General features: G+C 63.1%; 1 protein-coding gene across 11 annotated transcripts in view; it reads right to left on the bottom strand.

Moving 5' to 3' along the window:
* Positions 1 to 19430, bottom strand: part of ARAP1 (ArfGAP with RhoGAP domain, ankyrin repeat and PH domain 1) — a 35909-nt gene that overhangs the window by 16023 nt on the left and 456 nt on the right. For 2 of the 11 annotated variants that reach the window (XM_064642593.1, XM_064642607.1), the window contains exons 1-7: positions 18861 to 19126; positions 11484 to 12257; positions 5739 to 5887; positions 4244 to 4311; positions 3119 to 3222; positions 2225 to 2395; positions 213 to 282 (exon numbers count right to left, since the gene is read on the bottom strand). In XM_064642593.1, coding sequence (XP_064498663.1) covers positions 213 to 282; positions 2225 to 2395; positions 3119 to 3222; positions 4244 to 4311; positions 5739 to 5887; positions 11484 to 12178 — 1257 coding nt within the window. In that variant the 5' untranslated portion in view covers positions 12179 to 12257; positions 18861 to 19126. Of the gene's footprint in view, positions 1 to 212; positions 283 to 2224; positions 2396 to 3118; positions 3223 to 4243; positions 4312 to 5738; positions 5888 to 9692; positions 9779 to 11483; positions 12258 to 14967; positions 15063 to 18745; positions 18841 to 18860; positions 19130 to 19430 lie in introns of those variants that run through there. The other 9 variants (XR_010426908.1, XR_010426907.1, XM_064642553.1 and 6 more) reach the window with 9 other exon arrangements.

Genomic DNA, 19430 nt, shown 5'->3' with positions numbered 1-19430 from the left:
ACACGCCGCTCATCTCTGGGCCTCGGGGACACGGGCTGGTTGTCCAGGAGGCTCTGGGCGTCCCACATCTCACCCCAGCCCAGGCTGGTCCCTGGGATGCTGCCCCTTGGCACAGCCACACCTCCCAGCTGGGGTGCCCAGAGGAAGGTGGCCTTGCTGGAGCATTTCCTCTACCACCTACTCACCCCGAACCCCCAGATCTGTCCACCCACCTTTTCACTGTCAAAGTAGCGGAGGTAGTCAGCGTCGAGCTTCACCCAGCGCTTCTGGTAGATGTAGGACCTGGGAGGGGACCAGAGGGACCCATTGGAGGGGATGCCCTTGAACTCAGGACGATTCTGCTTCTGTGTTCATGCCCCAGTTGCCAAAAGCCTGGGGCCACCTCACCATTGATCCTGCCTCATATCCCCAGCCCTCCATCCTGCGCTGTGTCCCCAGCTCTCAATGTCCCCAGCCCTCCATTCTGCCCTGTATCCCCCACCCTTGACCCTGTGCCATGTCCCCAGCCCTCCATACTGCACCATGTCCCAGCCCTCCATCCTGTGCCATGTCCCCAGCCCTCGTGTCACTGCTGGGGACAGCAATGGAGGCTTCATGCTTTCCTCCAGGCACCAGTTAAAACATGGAGCTGAGAACAAGGGCTGTCCCTAAAAGCTCCCCAAAATCCCTATTTACTGCTCAGGACCTAACAGCCAGGCAGAGTTCAATCCAGGGACACGTTCCAGAAGGGGACAGTGGCACCAGGGGCAGAGGGAGAAGCTGGGTGTCTCTAACAGGATGGGGATACAGAAGAGAGGGAGGACCCCCGGGGCTGGAGGAGAGCCCACCAGGGACCCCTTTGCCTGCCCCAGCCCAGTATACAGACCAGCCAGGCAGCACGGGGAAAGGCACGACACCCCTCAGCCCCTCCGTGCAGCACCAGGGCTGCAGGAGAAGCCAAGCCCCTTCCCACATGGTTCTGGCAAGCCCTGCCATGCAGCCCCTGCCAGCACTGCATCCCCGGAGCCCCCCGCAGCTGGAGGGGCCGGGGGCTGGTGCACAGGCAGGGACACGGTGGCTGCTCGAGGGCTTGTTTGCTCAGGAAGGGTTTGGCCATGGCCACACGTGACCCCAGGCTCAGCCTTTATGTAACCACCTCCAGCATCCGGCACTGCGGCCCTGGGCTCTGCCCTGGGCTCGCTGCTCCCTGTCAGCTCAGCCCCGTCCCCGGGGGGCAGAGACCCCCACCCTGCTCTCACCTCCCACTGCTGTTCAGTGCTGCAGGGTTGGGGCTCTTGGTTTTCCTTTCATTGCCTTCCCAGGCTCTGAGTCCCTGCCAAGCAGCTGCCGGGGCAGCTTCCCAGGGACCTTCCAGCTGCTCTCACTTCCCCAGCAGCACGGATGCTCTGCTGCAAACAGGGGAGCTTCTCCTCCTCAGTGGAACTGCTGCCTTGGGGCTGCCTCACAGCCCAGATTAAGCAGTCCCCAAATATCCTTCACATCTCCTGCTTGACTTTTGCCTCCCAGATGGAGCAGGGGCTCTTTGAGTGGGTTCCCTGCTGAGATGGGGGCAAGTAGGCTCCCTGTGCACGCTGTGCTTGTTCTGCTCACTGGGCTCACTGGACTACTTGGGTCTCCCTGGGCTCCCTGTGACTCCCTGGGGGCTCGCTGGGCTCTCTCTGACCCCTGGGTTTGCTTGCCCTGGAGCACACAGACACCCCCCCCGTTTTTCTGCTGCACCCCTATGGCTCTGCACCATGAGCCTCAGGGGCCAGGGCTGCACACACCGGGATTTGGGGCTGGCATCCCATGGGATGGGGGCCATCACTGCCTCCTCCTGCGGCAAACGCAGCAATCCCCAAACCCACAGGTCATCCCAGACACCTCACCTCATCCCTGACAGCTTCTTTTGGGGTTACCGCTACTCCAGGGCTCCCCAAGAGCAAAGGCAGCTCTTTTCCCAGTGACACAGGGTCCAGGAGGGAGCTCAAGCTGCAGCCTTTCCTCCTCCTCCTCCTCAGCCAGCTCAGTATAACCACTGGTGGCACCCGCTCTGAGAAAGACTTTTTCACCAAAACTGGGTCAGTCTAACCTAAATCATGGGTTAGAAGGGAGTAGAAGGAACCCCTCGTGATGTATTTTCACCAAAGCAAAATTACGCCCCCATGAGCAGGAATTACAGGCGGGAAAAGGGGGGGACAATCACCCCTCCACGGCACAGAGAGACCCCCAGCACATCACTCACCCCTGTGGTGGGTTCTTGTCCAGCCACCCCGCTCTGATGGTGGGTGACAGCGGGGCGGTGGCACCGGTGCCCTCCATGGTGTCACCGAGCGTGCCGGGGCTGCCGCCGGGGAAGGCGTCGGGTGCGGGTGGGCGCGGGCCGGGGTCCCTGTCACTCCAGCTGCTGCTGCCACTGGGCACGAGGAGCCAGGGGAGGGGGTTAAGAGCTGGCGGGTCCCGGGAGGGGCTGAGGCTCCCCCCGCCTGCCTCAGCCTCCCCGTGCCCTTCCCCGAGGCTCAGGCAATGCAGGCGCCAGCTGTGTGTGAGCGGGGACACGGGCACATCCCCCAGCTCCTGGAGCAGCCCAGGCCTGGGTCCCAGCCCCGGCAGGGAGGACGGGGCACTCCCAGGACCACAGCCCCAACCCAGCGACGTGCAGAGCTGCCCTCTGCTCACACGCACACACGTGTGCTCCCCCACACGGGTCCTGCACGGGCACATGTGGAGCTGTGCACACACGAGAGGCCCTGACCTGTGCACTCCCACGTACAAGTGCTCTGTGCCTGTGCTCACAGACACCCCCCACGCAAGCACCCCCTGGCAGTGCACACACATCCCCTGCCTAAACACGCACACACACACACACAGCGTCACCAGCCACGCGCACACGCGTGCACACGTGTCCCGTCTGTGCACACGCGTGTGCAGCCCCCGCACACACGTCCCCAGCAGGGCACACACACACACAGAGAACCCACACACACGCAGGCACATTCCCTGTGCGTGTGTCCCTGCCCGCACGCACGGCCCCTGCCCGCAGGCACGGCCCCTGCCCGCACACACGTCCCCTGCCCGCACACACGTCCCCTGCCCGCACACACGGCCCCTGCCCGCAGCAGGGCAGCCCAGCCCGTACTCTGCAGGGGACACCTCGGGCTGCTCCTCGCCGAGCTCGTCGTCGCTGAAGAGGCTGTTGAAGCGCAGGGACCGCGGTCGCCCCGTCCCAGGCTCAGCATCCTCCTGCAGGGACACAGACAGGTGACACCCGGGGTCCCCACGGTGCCCCCCTGCACCATGAGGGATGGGCAGGGGTGACACGTGGGGTCCCCTGGGTGCCCTCGCTGCACCGTGAGGGTGCAGGGGGGCTAAGGGAGAGGGGACACGATGCCGTGTCACCAGCACTGGCTGGCAGGTGCCCACAATGGCAGGGTGCCCAGGAAGGGACACGCCGGGGCCTGCAGAGGGAGGGAAGCGCAGTCAGGGGAGGAGCTGAACACCGGGCTGGTTATTTATGGCAGCTAAAAATGTCGGCGCTTATCAAGAAACCCGACATCTCCCCCTCCTCGGCCACAGCGTTCCCAAGCAGAGGCAAGTGGGGGGCTCCAGGCGCTCATGGGGACCTGCAGCTGCTGGGATCCCTCAAATCCACCCATTCCCGCCCCAGGGAGCGCGGGGGGCAGACAGAAGCTCCCAACCCAGGGCTTAAACTCAGGATGCAATGCCGGAGGTGTCCACTAGCATGCACCCTGGGCACGGGAGTGTGCCGGGGCGCTGCACGGCTGCACAGGGGTGCTCTGCGGAGAGCCCGGGGCACCCAGTGCGTGATTCCTGGGGACACCGGGGGGTGTTCCCCAGGAACCCTCGGGTTCCAGCACCGCTGGAAGGCAGGTGGGTACCTCCGAGGGACACTGAAGGACCCAGTGGGTGCTTCCTGGTGACTCTGGGGTTCCAACCCCCGTGGGAGACCTGGTGGGTGCTCCCTGGGGACCCTGGCATTTCAGCAGCACTGAAAGACCTGGTGGGTGCTTCCCAAGGATCCCTGTGACCCTGGGGTTCCAGCACCCCCAGGAAACCCAGTGGGTGCTCCCCGGGGACCCTTGGGAGACCCGGTGGGTGCTCAGCAAGGCACAACCCCCTCTCCAGGCACTGCCGACGTGCTCCTCCAGCCCTAACCAGTATCCCTGGAGCATCCCAAGGCCAGCATCTCTCCTCGGGACAGTTACTAGCTCCTGCCCACCTCCCACCCCATGGTGGGACCAACCTTGGCCATCTCCCCCACGGGTCTGGCTAATTCCTCCTCCCAGGCTGAGTCCTCGTAGTCCGAGTCATCTGACAAAGGAAAGGGAAGATGCTGGGAATCAGCTGGGGTGGAGCAAGGGGTCCCTTCCCCCCCTGCCACCCCAGAGCCTGTGGAGAGGATGCCGGCATGGCTGGGCTGGCTTCCCCCTTGCTTTACCCTTGGCAAACAAACCACACCATTCCTGTGACAACAAGGCTTTTATCGAGGAGTTTGGGGAAGAGCTGGGAAAGGGCAAAGTCCCACTAGTGGCACCTCTCAGCACTGTCATGACCCTCCTGGCTTTGCCTGGGGGGGATTTGGTGCCACCAACCCCAGCACCACGGCTTTGTCCAGGCTCTCATGTCTCTAACAGAGAGCTCCTGCTGCTGAGGGGTCCCAGGGGCTTCTCCCACATCTTGTTTTCCAAGGTGGATTCCCTCCTCCTCTGTTCCTTATCAGCTCACGAGCTTGTGCACCCACGGAAACGAGATCCCAGAGGAGGATGGGAGCGAGGAGGTGGTTCCTCCTCACCCAGCACCCACAGCAACAGGACTCCTGGCCAAGACTGTAACCCCGCAGGGAACAAGTGGCCCCAGATAGCCTGACCCTGGCAGACACTCACTCCCAAATCCCATTGAGAACCTGGAGCAGATTCCTCCCAAAATCACAACCCAGGTGATGCTGTTTGGGCACTGGCAGCAGGCAAAGATGCTCCCAGGCTGCAGGAGGTAGATGCTAGCCTTGGCACCAGGGACCCCCTCTGCAGACTCTGCATCCCCAACCCAGCCAGGCACGGGGTGGGAGCAGCTTTCCTCCCTGCAACCCCACGACAAACAGATAAGCTCCTGTCCACGGCTTCTCCCAGCTTCTGAAACACAGCCCAGCTCTCAGTTAAACCAGTGCCACTCCTTGGAGGGCTGCTGGCCCTGAGCAGGCACCCAGGGCCCCGCAGAGCTCAGCCCTTCTTTGCAGCAGAGCTATTCCAGCTGAATTAGAGTCCAACCAGGGTTGCACCCTCCATGGGGGTCAGCATCGCTCCCTGCAGCTGGCTGAGCTCCGGGGACCCCCCAGGGAGGGGGCTGGGGGATGCAAAGGCATGGTGCTGGGACCCCAGAACCAAGGACATGCAAGGGGGCCCACATTTCACCCCCTTGTCAGGTTCACTTTTCCTCCATGAAAGCTCACAGGGGCTTCCAGCACCCACAGACACGTTCGCTCTCCCCTAAGAGAGGCTGCACCCAAAGCCCCAGCCCAGATCTTGCACCCCCTGAAACCCTCAGCCCAGATCTTGCACCCCAACACCCCCAGCAGGCAAGGAAGGGGACAGAGGAGAGAAGGATCCCAGCAAGGACAGAGGGACAAACTGGTAGGGGAGGAAGGCACAGCACCCACAGGTTGAACGCTGATAGATGGATACCCAGATATCCCAAGGGAAGATCTGGGACAGGGGGAGGCTGGAGGGCCCCCCCGTACTCACCGAACTCGGGCACGAAGGGGACACTGGCCTTGCAGGGCAGCTCCGGGGGCAGCAGGACGGGCGGCTTCGTGCGGGGCAGGGGGGACAGTGGGGACAGGGGGACACTGGGTGTTCTGTCAGGGATGGGGATCTCCTCTTTGGCAGGGGTGCTGCAGGAGAGAGGAGGAAGTGCTGCCTTATGCCAGCCCCTGCCCCGCTTCCCAAACCCCCACACCCCTCAGCCATCAACGGGGGGTCCCAGAGTGCAAGAGGAAGCCCCAAAGGGACCAAACCCCAGCAGACCCAAACCCACAAACCAATTCCTAGGAGACTCCACGGCAAAGCCTCCCGTGCTGGGGTTATACCGCTGCTTTTCTATCCTGGAACTGTTTTCCCGGCATCCAACCTCACCTCCCTGTGTCTGCTCTGCAGCTCAGGATCCTTATCTGGCTCCGGGACACCCCAAGCCGCCCACAGCCTTGAAGCCATGTCCCAGAGCAGATTGTTTTGTCTCCTCCAGTCTAAACAACGGCGGAGCCGCTTCCTTGGCTGGTGTGCAGGTGGCCACAGGGTCCCCTGAGCAGGATGGGGGGTGCTGGGAATGTTCCATGCCACCAGGGTCCTCGCAGTGGGGTGGACGCTGGAGATCTGGGGTGGCTGCTAGGGCAGCAAGAACCCCTGGAAATGGAGCTTCTCCATAGTCAGTGAGCCACCAGCACCCCACTGTTACTGGAGATGGTGAACCCTGGTGCCTCCCAGCCCCACGGCTGGTGCACAGGAGCTTTCCCCAGGCTTGGGGCTGAGCCAGAAAGGAAACCTCCCTAGCTGGAGCAGGAAGCAGAGGAGGACGGGAGCGCTGGCTGTCCCTGGGTTAGCCTGACCTCATTTCTCAGCAGCATTTCCATGGGAACCAGCCACAAACCATCCATACATTAGGGAATGCTGGCAGGGAAGGAGGGGAGCGTGGGCAGGGGAGCGTGGGCAGGGGAGCCCAACAGGATTGCTCCTAGCACTGCCAGGCAGTGGCTGCTGAGGCACCCGGGGGTGCAGGGACCCAGGGACAAGGAGGTGGCAGTGCACAAGCCACAGAGGGTGTGCAAGAGCCCAGCTGGGGTCTGCATCTGTGCAGCCCCTGCTCTGGGGCTGGGAGGCTGCAGCATGAGCCTCATGACCACCAGGGAAGCAAGCCCCAGGCCAGGAAAACCTCCATCTCCTGGCTGGGGACACCTCAGGAGGGTTTCTGGCCAAGCCCCAGTCCTGCCACCCCAGGGACACGCAGGATGGGCACTCACAGAGCCCAGGCACAGACAACACCCCAGTTCCCCAAAACGGCCTCCCCACTGGTGTGCCCTCTCTCCATGTCATCCTCTGGTGCTGCAGCATCCCTGGGCTTCATGTCCCCCCATGGCTCTGTGGGGCAGTGTAGGTGCCCCATCACCCCCTGGTCCCCCATGCAGCCGTGCCCAAAGGATGTCCATCCTGCTCCAGGCAGGGTCTGGCCAGTGCCACATCTGCCATTAGAGAAGTGTCAAACGGTGCCTTATCTGCTGTCCCCTATCTGGGCCTCTCCCCCAAGGAGGGCAGCAGGGGGACTGCTCTCCCACAGGCAACACCACCTCAAAGCCAAACCTCAGCCTAGGCCACCACCCCTGCCCAGCTTGTCCAGCCCTCCAAGAAGGAGTCTTCTGTCATCACCTCCTTGGACATCATTCACTGCCCTTCTACAACCCCCTCGGGGTTCAACCCCCCCCAGCTGCTCAGGGAGCTGCTCTGCACCCAGACCACTCCCTGACCATGGAGAGGGAGTGCCCTCCCACTGACAGCCTCACCACACCATCGGGGTGCAGACATGAGCACCCACTGCTGCTGGGACCCTCACGGGCTCTGTAGCTCTGAGCCATCAGTGGCCAAAACTGAGGGGCTCACAGCCCCACTGCTGGCACAGGGAGGGGGGCATCAAATGCAGAGCTGGTGAGAGAGAGCTCCTAGTGCTGAACACGGCTGCTGGTATCATCCTGTGGGAGGTGGCATCGCTGCATCCCAGGATGTTCCCATCACCTCCTGGCACAGGGGTGCTCGGGGGTGGCCCAGCATTTGGGAGGACGGTGAGACCCTGGAGGTGAACGTGGCCTGGAGGAAACCACAACACGTTCTGTGAGCAGCTGTGAGGAAGTGCTGGGGACCACGGCAGCACAGCCGGAAGCGACGGGAGCTGGGGGGTGGCGTCACCCCAGAAATGCCCAGGTCTCGTGCTCCGAGGTACCTCCCCCGTGGGCACTCCCACCTCCACAGGGGGTTATGGTGGGGGACTCACCCCCGCCCAGAGACAGGGCCACCAGGGCCAGACCCATGCAGCCGCCTCACTGTCCAAAGGAGCCAGAGCCCTGCACCAGCCTGGATGCAGCGAGCATCACCCTGATGCGGGCAAGTACCATCCAGACATGGGCAAGCATCCCCACTGCAGTTGGTCCCCGGGCAGCCCAGCACCGTCCCTCCTGCCCCCCGCCCCCTGTGCTCACTAGCCACAGGCACCCGGGGCAGGTCCCCCCACGGGGGCAGGGGAAGGGTGTGGGGGCCAGGAGCGACACCCCGGGGCTGTGGAGCTCCCTCGGCCCCAGCACAGGGCACCCATCACCGCAGGGGACCCCAGGGAGGGGGTCCCCTGAGCTCCCAGCACGTGCTGCCCTGCACGCAGGGCCAGGACCCAACGCCTGCCACGGGGTGACTCACACCCACACCCTCCTGAATGCACCCCTTGTCCCTGCCGGCTGTCCTGCACCACAGCACCTCCTCCAGCCACGGGCATGGCCAGGCACTGCCACTGGCCAAAGAGGCACAGAATCGTGGAATGGTTTGGTTTGGAAGGGACCTTAAAGCTCGTCTCATGCCGTGGGCAGACGTACCTTCCACTAGAGCAGGTTGCTCCAAGCCCTGTCCAGCCTGGCCTTGAACTCTTCCAAGGATGGGACAGTCACAGGTTCTCTGGGCAACCTGTGCCAGTGTCTCACCACCCTCAGAGGGAAGAATTTCTTAGGAGATAATAGCTCTTTATTTTTTAAAACAAGAACCCACCTATAACCAACGTATTGCTGGTCGTACAATTAAAGTGACTTTGAGATAAGAATTTTGGGGTTCAACTGGTTAGTTTTGATCTCCTCAATATATACACATAATACACACATAAAGCATATATGGATGCATAGATATTTGCCTGTGTATATTCACTAGAGCATCAAGGTGTATATATATATATATATATATATACACACACACATATATATGAAATAGATAGATATCATATATATATACACACACACATATATATGAAATAGATAGATATCATACATATATACACAACTGTACACATATACACCCATCTGTACACATATACATATCCCCTTCTGCCACTACCAAGCACCAGCACATACATGTAACCTGTATGTTACACGTGCATCAGGGCACAGCGAGTGCCAGGGCCCCACGGCCGCCGCCCTGCCCCGCACTGGCACAGCCCACAGGGCTCCCCCATGGTGACCCCAGTCCCCCACGGTGACCCCAGTCCCCCAGGCCAGTGGAGCACCCCTCTGTCCTGGGGGTGCTGTTCAGCCACTGGCACCTGGCCAGGCCACAGCCCCATCCCTCCCGAGTCCCGTGGTCCTGCACGTAGCTCCCAAGGGTCCCATATGCCCCGGGGCAGCTCCAGGGGGGAATGCCAGCCCCAGGACTCCAAGGCACAGCCTTCGGGGCGCTGTGCCGGGGCGGGCTGCGCCCGCTCTGGGCCAGCAGGGACCAGGGTGCCAACAATGCCTGTGGGCACACAGGCCAGGGCAGGAAACACCCACTGGAGCCGGCGGAGCGAGACTCGCAGCCGGGAGCAGCGGCAGCCCTGGCTCCCATCCCAGACCCCTCGGGCCCGGCCCCGCCGCCTGCCCGCGCTCGGCACGCCTGGCACCGTGCCAGCGGTGACCCCCCTACCTGGGCAGGCGGCAGGGACCCCGCAGGGCCGGTCGGCAGCACGGGCAGGGCTCGGGGAGGCTGGTGGGAAGCGGAGTTTGTCACCCCGGCACTTCCTGCGCTGCAGTAAAACTTCCTGAGCTGGTTGAAGCGGCAGCATGGCCGGCGCCGAGCCCACGGCACGGCCTGAGCGAGCCCACGGCACTGCCAGTGCCAAAACACTGCCGTGGCTGGCACCAAACCCCCTCAGGGCTGGCACTGAGCCCACGGCACAGCTGGCACCAAACCATCATAGCAAGAACTGAACCCACTGCGGGGCCAGCACCAAAACCATGGCATGGCCAGTACCAAAACCGTGGCACGGCCAGCACTGAAACCGTGGCATGGCCAGCACCAAAACCGTGGCATGGCCAGCACCAAAACCATGGCACGGCCAGTACCAAAACCGTGGTATGGCCAGCACCGAAACCGTGGCATGGCCAGCACCAAAACCATGGCACGGCCAGCACCGACCTAGCACGGCCAGCACCAAATTGGCACAGCTGGCATCCAACTGGCAGCCACTGGCCTCGCCATGCCCTGGCAGGCTCCTCGCCAGAGTAGGATGGAGAGTGGCTCCAGGGGATTTTGGGGACCACCTCGGTGCAGAAATGCAGTGGTGGGGCCAGTCCCTTCGGTGCCAGGATGGATGCTGTTGATCCAGAGCCCACGGAGCCCCAGGGGTGGGTGCTGCCCACCCCATGGGGTGCCAGACCCCTGACATCAGCTGCCTGAGCCCTCTCCCTGGCTCAGCATCCCAGCCTGCTCCCTGCTGCATCAGCACCAGGCAGGAGGCAAAGCACAGGCATGGGGGTCACCTCCATCTCCCTCACCCCAAAAAGCCCACAGAGGCACAGGGACGGGAAGCTGGGAGGGGCAGTCCAGCCACCAGGCCCCCCATTCTCACCCTGATTACACAGGGGGTCCCATCCAGCATCATCACTCAGGACTAACCCCACCTCACCCCCAGGTGCAGGCTCTGCCTCCCCTTGGGGACCAGCTGGACACCCCAGCTCCAGCAACACGTGCCTTGGACTGCTGAGGGGTCCAGGGGTCCTGGGGAGGTTGGGTGGGAGCTCCCAGGGGGGTCACACAGCCTTGCTAACAGTCCCCCACCCTGCCCCAGGTGGGTGCTGGCACCCAGGGGCTCCTCTGCCCACTCCAAACTCCGCTCCCAGACCGCACTTCACACCTGCCTCCATGTCCGCAGCGCTCGGGGGTGCACTGGGGGGGTGGGACATCAAGGGGGGGGCTGCAAGCGCTGCTGCCCCCAAACTCCAGCCTGCTCCCATGTCATCCTGCCACAGCAGCCAGCAGCAGCCTGCCCCCTGCTCCCTCCACCATTCCCCGTGCTGCAGTTCACTGCCTTGCACCCACCACTGTGACGAGTTGCTCAGGCCTAAGCACTGCCTACGCTGCAGGCAGGGGCAAGGCAGGGGTTCTGCATTGTTGGGGGGGGGACTGAACCCCAACCCGAGCCAGGCTGGAGTGACCAGGGTAACTGGGGTGATCAGGGTGGCCACATCCAGCTGCAGCCAAAATAAGTATCTTAGCCCCCCCACCCCGTGCGGGTACCCCCAGGAAATGTGGGGTCTGGGGCAGGGGTACCCCCAGGGGGATGTGCTGGGGTGTGGGAAGGGCACGGGTACCCCAGGCCACCCACGTCACGATGATGTGCTCCCACCTGAGGGTTCCACCCACACCACAGCAGCCCCCCACAGGGACCCCGCTCCTTGGGGCACCCCCAGGCCCACCCCCCTGCCACTCCCTTACCTCCTCTGGGACACGGTCCTGGGGGGCAGCATGGGGGGGCGGTCAGGCAGCGGGGGGCCCTTCAGGGACTGGCCCTTGGCTTCCAGCTGGTGTCTCTTGGCTGGCAGCGGTGGCAGCGGGGGTCTGGCCCTGCTGTTGGCAGCGGGTTTCTCCACGAGGGCTGGCGGCGAGGGCTCCTCCGGGGCAGGGGGGTGGCTGCGGGGCGCGGGGGGGGGTTCGGGGCTGCCCCCCGATAGCGACGGGGAGAATTTGAGGGGGGGGCGGCAGCCCACCCTGGGCGGGATGGGTGGGGGCAGCTGGGCCAAGCTCGCAGCCCGCTCCGGCTCCAGCGGTGGGGTCCCACCGGGCATCCCACCGGGCACGGGCAGGGCCCGGGGCTCCGGCTGCTCCTGCTGCTCCGGCGCCGTGGCCGCGCTCAGGCGGAAGATGTGGCGTTTCATGGGGACGGGTTTCCCAGTGGGGGCCGGGGGGCTCCCGGCGGGCAGCGCAGCCTCGGCGAAGGCTTTCTGCAGCCCCAGGAGGATGCGGCGGCGGTGGCCGGGCAGCAGCACCCCGAGGCGGGTGAGCCCCTCGTCCGTCAGCGCCCGGCAGTCCCACACCGACCACAGGTTGCTCTGCTGGAAGCTCTCCACGTACTGGTCAAGGTGGAGGGCGGCCAGCCAGGCGGCCACTGGCAGAGATCCCTCCTCCTCCATGGCAGGGGACTGGCCACAGAGACCCCGTGCCACTCAGTGCATCTCTCGTGCCTGGCGAGGCTCAGGATGGCATCAGGACCTGGGGATGGAGACAATGGGGTCACGGTCAGTCCCAAAACATGCTCCAGCTGAAGCCAGGGGTCCCAAAATCAACATTCCCAGTGAAGTCACCTGGTTTTCCTAGGGTCTCCAACTCCCCCATGCCCCAAGGATCACCCAGTCCTGAACTGTGGGGCTGCAGGGCTGTGGGAACGTTGGACAGTCCCCATTTAGGTGTCAAAATATAGAGGCCATCCCCACTGAGCCTCACAGGTGATGGCACCACAGGGCCCCAGCATGCTCCTGGGGAGTGACATGTGGGCTGGGAGACAGAGCAGCGTGTGGGAAGGTCCCACACTGGCCATGAAGCCCCCCCAGCCAGACAGGGGCTTGCTTGGTCTCTGCCCTGCTGGCAGAGCCCTCATGCCATGCTGTAGCTGCCAGTGGGGCCAATCCCTGTTATCCCACCCAGCAGCGGGTGGGATACCCTGCCCTTCTCACCCACCAGCATCACAGCCCCGGCAGTGCCCATTCCAGGAGGGAGGCAGACTCCAGCCGTGCTGGCACATGCAGCGCTGCCAGTGACCCCGGCACTGTCTTATTTTGGGTTGGCTGGAGGCTTTTTTAGACCTGCTAAGAAGGAGCTTGAGGATTTCCTGAACCGTAAATAGGCCGGTCTGATTTGCCGTCAGAGTCACATTTTCTGTGACTCAGGCAGGTCCCAGCCCCCGGCAGCACTTGTGGTTTTGGTGCAAAGGGTGCAGCCGAGCCAAGCTCATCCTTGACCCAACACTAACCGGACACCGACGAGCCTGTGGCACTGTGGGGTCCCCACAGCCACTGACCCCCACACCTCCAGACACGGGCATCCCGGTGCCGCTGGGATCCAGCCACAGTGCCACTTCCCTGGCACCTCCCGGCACAGTTTGGCTCTGCTTCGGGCTGCAAAAGGTCCTGTGCAAGGGCCAAGTGTCCAAGGAAGGAGCAACAGGGACCCCAGGGCTGGCTGACCCATGGGACTCCTCACTGGCAGCACCAGAGAAACCAACGGCATCCAGGACTTTCCCACTGCTCCCAGCAATCCCCACCAACAGCACGAAAATCCCTGAATCAGAATAAAATTCCCTCTCCCACCTCCACACCTAAAAACTCCTCATCTATTATTGAAAATGGGCGAGTGATGGTACTGGGTGACTCTGCTGTCACCAGATTCCAGCGACACCAGCACGGGCAGGCTCAGGGCAGGCTCAACCCCAGCTGGGCGCTGCCTGCTGAGGCAAAACAGCAGGGGAGCACAGAAACAGAGGGAAGCACGGCACAGCAGTATGGCACTGCCACACATGTGCCCTCCTGGCCAGAGCCCAGGAGTCACGCTGACCAGTGTCACCTGTTGGCACGCAGTGGTTGGACAGACCCACCAGGAAGGGGCGGCTGCACCAGCGCTCACCACCAGCACCGTCTCAGCACCACCCATGGTGGCCGAGGGCCCTCCTTGCTGCTCACCAGGGATGGGGACAAAGCTCCTGCCAGGGCCCCGCGGGGTCCCTGGTGTGCTGGGCTGGCAGCTCGACGTCCCGCTCCCGCCCTTCGCCCTCACCGAGTAAATCATTCATCAGGTCCTCACTGGGTTCCCTCCTCCAGTCATTAATCATTTAATCTCTGTCCTAAATGAGACGAGGATATTCCAGAAGAAAAATCAACCCAGGGAGACGACATAACCCAGCCGGCTGCTGGGGATTAGGGAGTCACCCTGGCCAGGGCCCCTGCCGAGCCCAAATCCTAACTGTGCTGACCCACCACATTCCTCCCTGGGATTAGGCAAAACCACAGGGGCTGTTTTGTAAGAGACTTAAAAGGCTGGACAAGTGGCATGACAAGGGGACGGTGAGAGCTGCCACCACCCTGGCACTGTGGAACCAGCACTCCAGGGAATGAACCAGGGTGCCAAAAAACACTGGGGCCAGACCCCTCAGCCCCATCTCAAACCCACAGAGCCCTCACTTTCCTAGTGCTGGGGATGAAGGACCTGGGGGTGCCTGAGGCTGGTCTCCACTCCCTGGACTGAGGGGCTCGCTGAGCCCCTCTGCCCCCAAACTTTGGTGCTGGCTGCTTTTTCGGGGGCACTGCCAGCCGCCCCAGCCCACCTCAGATGCCCTCAGCTCGGAGGGCTTGGGATTCACCTCTTGCCCCGGCAGAGCTAAGGATCCCAGCACAGGCAGGAGCCCCCCGTGCTGCGGGGGACATGCCCACCACATCCCACTGCTGTGCTGCTCTCAAGGTGGTGGCTTCCCATCCCACAGGTGGGGCACTGACGAGGGCCAGGCTCCTCAGATTAAGGAGCTGTGTACAGCAGGCGAGCGCGCTCCTCCCCCGGCTCCACTGAAGCCACGAGCACTGCGGGGGTGAGCGCAGCCCCAGGTGATCCCGTTACCTCTACCCAGGCGCTGGGGATCAGGCAGCTTGACCAGGGCCATCAGTATTCGTTGGCACAGCTGCACCGAGCGGCTCCAGCAACAGCACCCGAGCACCAGGTTTGCCCACAGCTCTTCCCTGCCCGTGCCTTCGCTGGCACCCAGGATGGTGGCCATGAGCCAGGAAAATCCACCATAGGAGGCTGGCGGGCACCCAGCACCCTCTTGATGGATCTAGTTCCCATTGCAATTCCTCCTCCAGTGAAGGCAAACTGTGCCTGCACCCCACGTTCCCCTTGCCCAGCCCCGTGGGCTTGTTAACCAAGGAGAGCTAATTACCCGCACATGGTCCCTGGGCTCGGCAGGAGGAGGTGGCTGCTGTGCCTGTGGTCTGGCTGCTGCAGCAGAGGTTTGCTGAGGAGTCTCTTCCCACACCAGGACTTCCTCAAACGCCACCTCAGCGATGGGAACTTTCCGGAAAGCCGAGCGGGTTCTGAGCCGGGACGTGGTGCAATACCCGCCCTGGGCCCCTGCAGAACTGCAGGGACTCAGCCCAGCAGTGCACCAACCACAGCCACTGCTGACCACAGCCACCACGGGGACAGGGAGGCCGGACCCCGGGGCCGTTACAGCCCCAGGTGACAGCAGGATGGGGCAGGGCCTTTGGCCGGAGAGGAAGGAAGAACTGGGCAGGGTGGTCCCCGCCAAATGAGGGCTCCCCAGCAGCGCAGCAGGGACCAGGCACCGAGGACGGGGCTACCCGGGCAGCAGCGCTGGCCACCAGACAGAACGGGACAAGCGGATGGTGGCTGCCGTGTCCCCACCACCCCAGGACCCCTGTGGATCCCCAGGGAGGGCACTGAGCTGTCACCCACCCGTGTCCCGGTAGGCAAAGGGGACAAAGCCGGGTGGTGGAGGAACCTGTGGGAACAGGGACAGCCACCAGTGGGAAGGGGGTTCCTCAGCCATCACGCTCCAGCGGCATTGGGCAACCAGCCTCACACCCCAGCGACTTTTACCCTCTTCTGCCAAAATTAAGGAGAGATCCTTAGCCAGGGACCGTGGCCAGCCAGGATGGGGCCAATGTCCCCAACGTCCCTGCTGGATCTGGTGGATGAACCCGGTGTCCCCACAGGAGCCAGGACACAGACCTGCTGGCGCTACCGCAGACACTGCCGTGCTTCGCTGGGAATCGAAAGCACTGCATCCTCACCCTGAAACTGCCCAACCGCAGCCCTCAGCACGCAGCAAACACTCAAAAGCAGAAGAAGGGTCCTGGGACAGCACTCAGCACTCCCAGACCCCCTCCCACCCAAACCCTCCCCACTCCACCTCGGTGGGTGCCCGTCTGTGTGGCAGTGCCCACGGTTTCGCCTGGGAGGGTGAAGCTTTTTAATTTTCAAGATCTTCTCAGCCCAAAAAATGCAAATTGCACTCAAACCTCCCAAGGAGCTGTTCAGGGATCGAGTTCAGGCTTGCAGAGCCACAATCCAGGGGTGTAAGAGATTCTCTCAGAGCCTCCTCCCACTGTCAGGTGTTCCCATCTCCAGGTGGTTCATGTGGAGCAGCCTGAGTGCTCCCACACACACCAACTGCGCCCAGGGGCACCAGGGTCCGCCCCAACGTGGGAACCGCCCTGAGATGCCTGTGCCTGGAGAGGGGGGGAGTGCAAAGAGGTGGAAGGTGGGGGACGAGGAGGGGGGTGAGGAGTCAGGGACAAGGGGGCAGGAAAACTGGGGTTTCCTCATTTCCCCGAGGTCCCACCTGCATTCCCCTTCTCCCCTGGAAGTAAAACCTGGAAAAGTGAAACACGCCCTGGGTTGTGGCACACACGAACAAGGGCACCTGAGCTCCCTGCATTCCCTCCCAGAGCATTGCTGCCTGCCTCACAAATCCAGCCAGAAATGGGCAAATCCGGCCAGAAAAGGGGCAAATCCACCTGGCAATGCTGTCACTGCCCACCGAGCCCCGCTGGGATGCGCTCAGCTCCTGACACACTTTCTGGAAGCAAACTAGGTCGGGAAGCCAAACCCCACGTGCACAGCCCTCCCCCAGCAGCCCCCGTGTCCCGGGCTCTGGTGATGTTGTGGGGGCCCGTGCCAACAGCCCAGCTGAAGGTGGAGCGTGCCCTGACAGGTCACCCTTGGGCACACGACCCCTCCTTCGTGGCACCAGCATCCAGCACCAACACTGTGTAGGTCCCTGTTTCATCTTCCCATAAGTGGGAAGTGAAAGTCTTGTGTGGATGGGGGGCCCCTTTTCCAGCCCTGCTGCCCTCCTGCCTCCTCTTCATTCTCCTCAGGGTGCAGTGGGCACCTCAACCCCATGCTCAGGCCCTGTTCCCAGCAGCAGGGTCACCCCGTGCCAGGGCCACCCCTGGGCACCAGAGCACTGCAGACAAGCCAAGCCATGTCACACAGATGCTGCAGCAGGGACAGAGGGACAGGGACCCCCCACCGCACACACCCACCCCCTCTTTGCAAAAGCCTTTCTACGCAGCCAGCACCCCATCCCTTGTAGATTTGGGGGGTCCATCTGCAAAAATTCCCCAAGCACCAATCCTCCCACGGCCACAGGGTCCTGCCGGAGCCACAAGATGTTGGCATGAGGGAGCATCACTCCCTGCGTCTCCCATGACACCCCCAGAATCCCAATGGCTCACTTTGTTGTGGGATTTTCTAGGTTCTGACGGCAAATGCATCCTCAATATTGCTCTGAACATCCCCACCCCTGGTGTCCTGGCTGTGGCCCATAACAGCTCACACCCAGTAGCTGCTGGAGCACTCCTGGAAAACCACTGGCAGCTCTCAGAGGAGCTTTCCCTGGGACCTTCTTCCCAGCACCCCAGCAGAGCCACCCACCCCTGCACTCAGCTCTGTGCCTCCAAAAGCTGTTTTTTGGGCTGAACCCACAAATTAATATTGCTGCCCCTGCAGCCGTGCTGGACTCCCCGGGACCGAGGGACCCCCCCCATGCAGGTGCACCCCCTGGGCACCCCAAACCCATCCCAGTGGCCCCAGCAGCACGAAGGTGAGGCGTGGAGCCAGCTCGAGGTCACCGCGGGACGGAGCCGCCGCCGTCCCCGTTCCAGCTGCGCAGCACTGGTAACATTCCAGGCCTCGCCAGACAGACTGGGAATGAGCGAGGAAGAGAAGGAGGAAGGCAAGGCAAGCCCCCCAGCAGCATCACCCGGTGTCTGGGCACCGCTGGTGGCGGTCAGTGTGGCACAGGCACGGCTGGTGGGGGTCCCGGGGCCCCGGCACAGCCGCAGCTGCTGCCGCTGTTTGGCCGGGAACGGGGACGTGCCAGGTCTCCAACGGGAAACTAATCTGCCAGGCAGGCCCTCGGGGGCCCCTTTTCCCAGCTTCACCCCTGGCATCGGCATCACCACCGTGTCCCCAGTGTCCCCAAACACACCCCTCCTCCCGGCCAGGCATCAAGGGAATGAGGGCTGTCGGCAGTGCCCGGGCCCCTGGAGACTGGGACTGAGCTGGGTTACACTGGGCTTGAGCTGGGCTCTGCTTAGGGGAGCTGGGATACAGTGGAACTGAACTGGGGGGACTGGGGTTAAACTGGGCTGGAGTTGAGACGTGCTGAGATTGAGCTGGGGTGTGCTGGGGGTGAACTGGTATATTCTGGGAAGGAGCTGCGGGGTGCTGGAGGGAGCTGGAGAGTACTGGGGTTAAACTGGGATGTACTGGGGTTGAGCTGGAGCCTGTTTGGGGGAGCTGGGGTCTGCTGAGGGGGAACTGGAAAATACTGGCGTTAAACTGGAGTGTACTGGGGTTGGGCTGGGATGCACTGGGATCGAGCTGGGGTGTCTTGGGCGTGAGCTGGAGTCTGCTGGGGGTGAACTGGGGTCTGCTGGGGGGCAGCTGGAGCACACTGGAATTGAGCTGAGGAGTAGTCGTGTTGTGAGCTGGGGCATACGGGGGTTGATCTGCGTTGTACTGGGGTTGATCTGGGACGTGCTGGGGGCTCGAGTGCCCCAGCTGGGGGGGGGGGCACAGCGCTGTCGCAGCCGAGCAGGGGAACAACACACGCTCCCCCCACCTCCCAGCAGCTCCCAGTCCCCCCAGTGCCCCCCCCCCCCCAGCACCGTCTACCCGGGACCTACAGCAGCACGTGGAGAGAAGCACAAACCCCCCAGGAGAGAAAGCACGGCTGGGGAGATGGGGTGTCCCCCCCCCGAGCTGGGGTTGCCCCCCCAGCCCCCCTGGAGCCCCCGGTACCTCTGCGCGGTGTCGGCGGCGGCTCCCGGAGGATGCCGGGGCGCTTCCCGGGGCGGGGGCACCCAGGGCCCCCCCTGCCAAGCCCGGACTTGTTCCCGCACGGAGCTTTGGCTGCCTCATGGAAAGAGGGTTCGAGGGGAAAACCGCTGGGACTTTCCCAAAAAAAATAATAAATGGGTTGTGTGTGTGCGTGTGTGTTTGGGGGGGGGGGGGTCCCTCCCCACTCAATTCCCAAGGTCGCGACGGGGGGTAAGAAGAAGAGTGGGAGGGTTTGATGACACGGGGGGGACGTGGGGTGCCCAAGGCCAGCCCTCCCGGCCGCCCAGCCTCGGACAATGGTCCTTTCATCCCGGCGCTCGGGGACCGGGACACGCTGGCTGCCTGCTCCGGGGGAAAAGGCCCCCCCTCGGCCCCTCGCCCACGCGAGGCCGCAGGCAGGAGGGGCCACGGCTCAGCCCCACGATTAGGGGACGGTGCCCTGCGGGGTTCAGCCCGGGCGCCGGCGGGAGATATCCCAAAAAGTGCCTCGCTGCCTGCATAGTCCCTGCTCACAGAATTCCCACTCCCCCA

This window comes from Pseudopipra pipra, chromosome 2 (genome assembly GCF_036250125.1).
Source record: "Pseudopipra pipra isolate bDixPip1 chromosome 2, bDixPip1.hap1, whole genome shotgun sequence".
NCBI classification, from domain to species: Eukaryota; Metazoa; Chordata; class Aves; order Passeriformes; family Pipridae; genus Pseudopipra; species Pseudopipra pipra.
The sequence above is the reverse complement of the archived record's forward strand: the minus strand, read 5'-3'. Positions and strand labels throughout refer to the sequence as shown.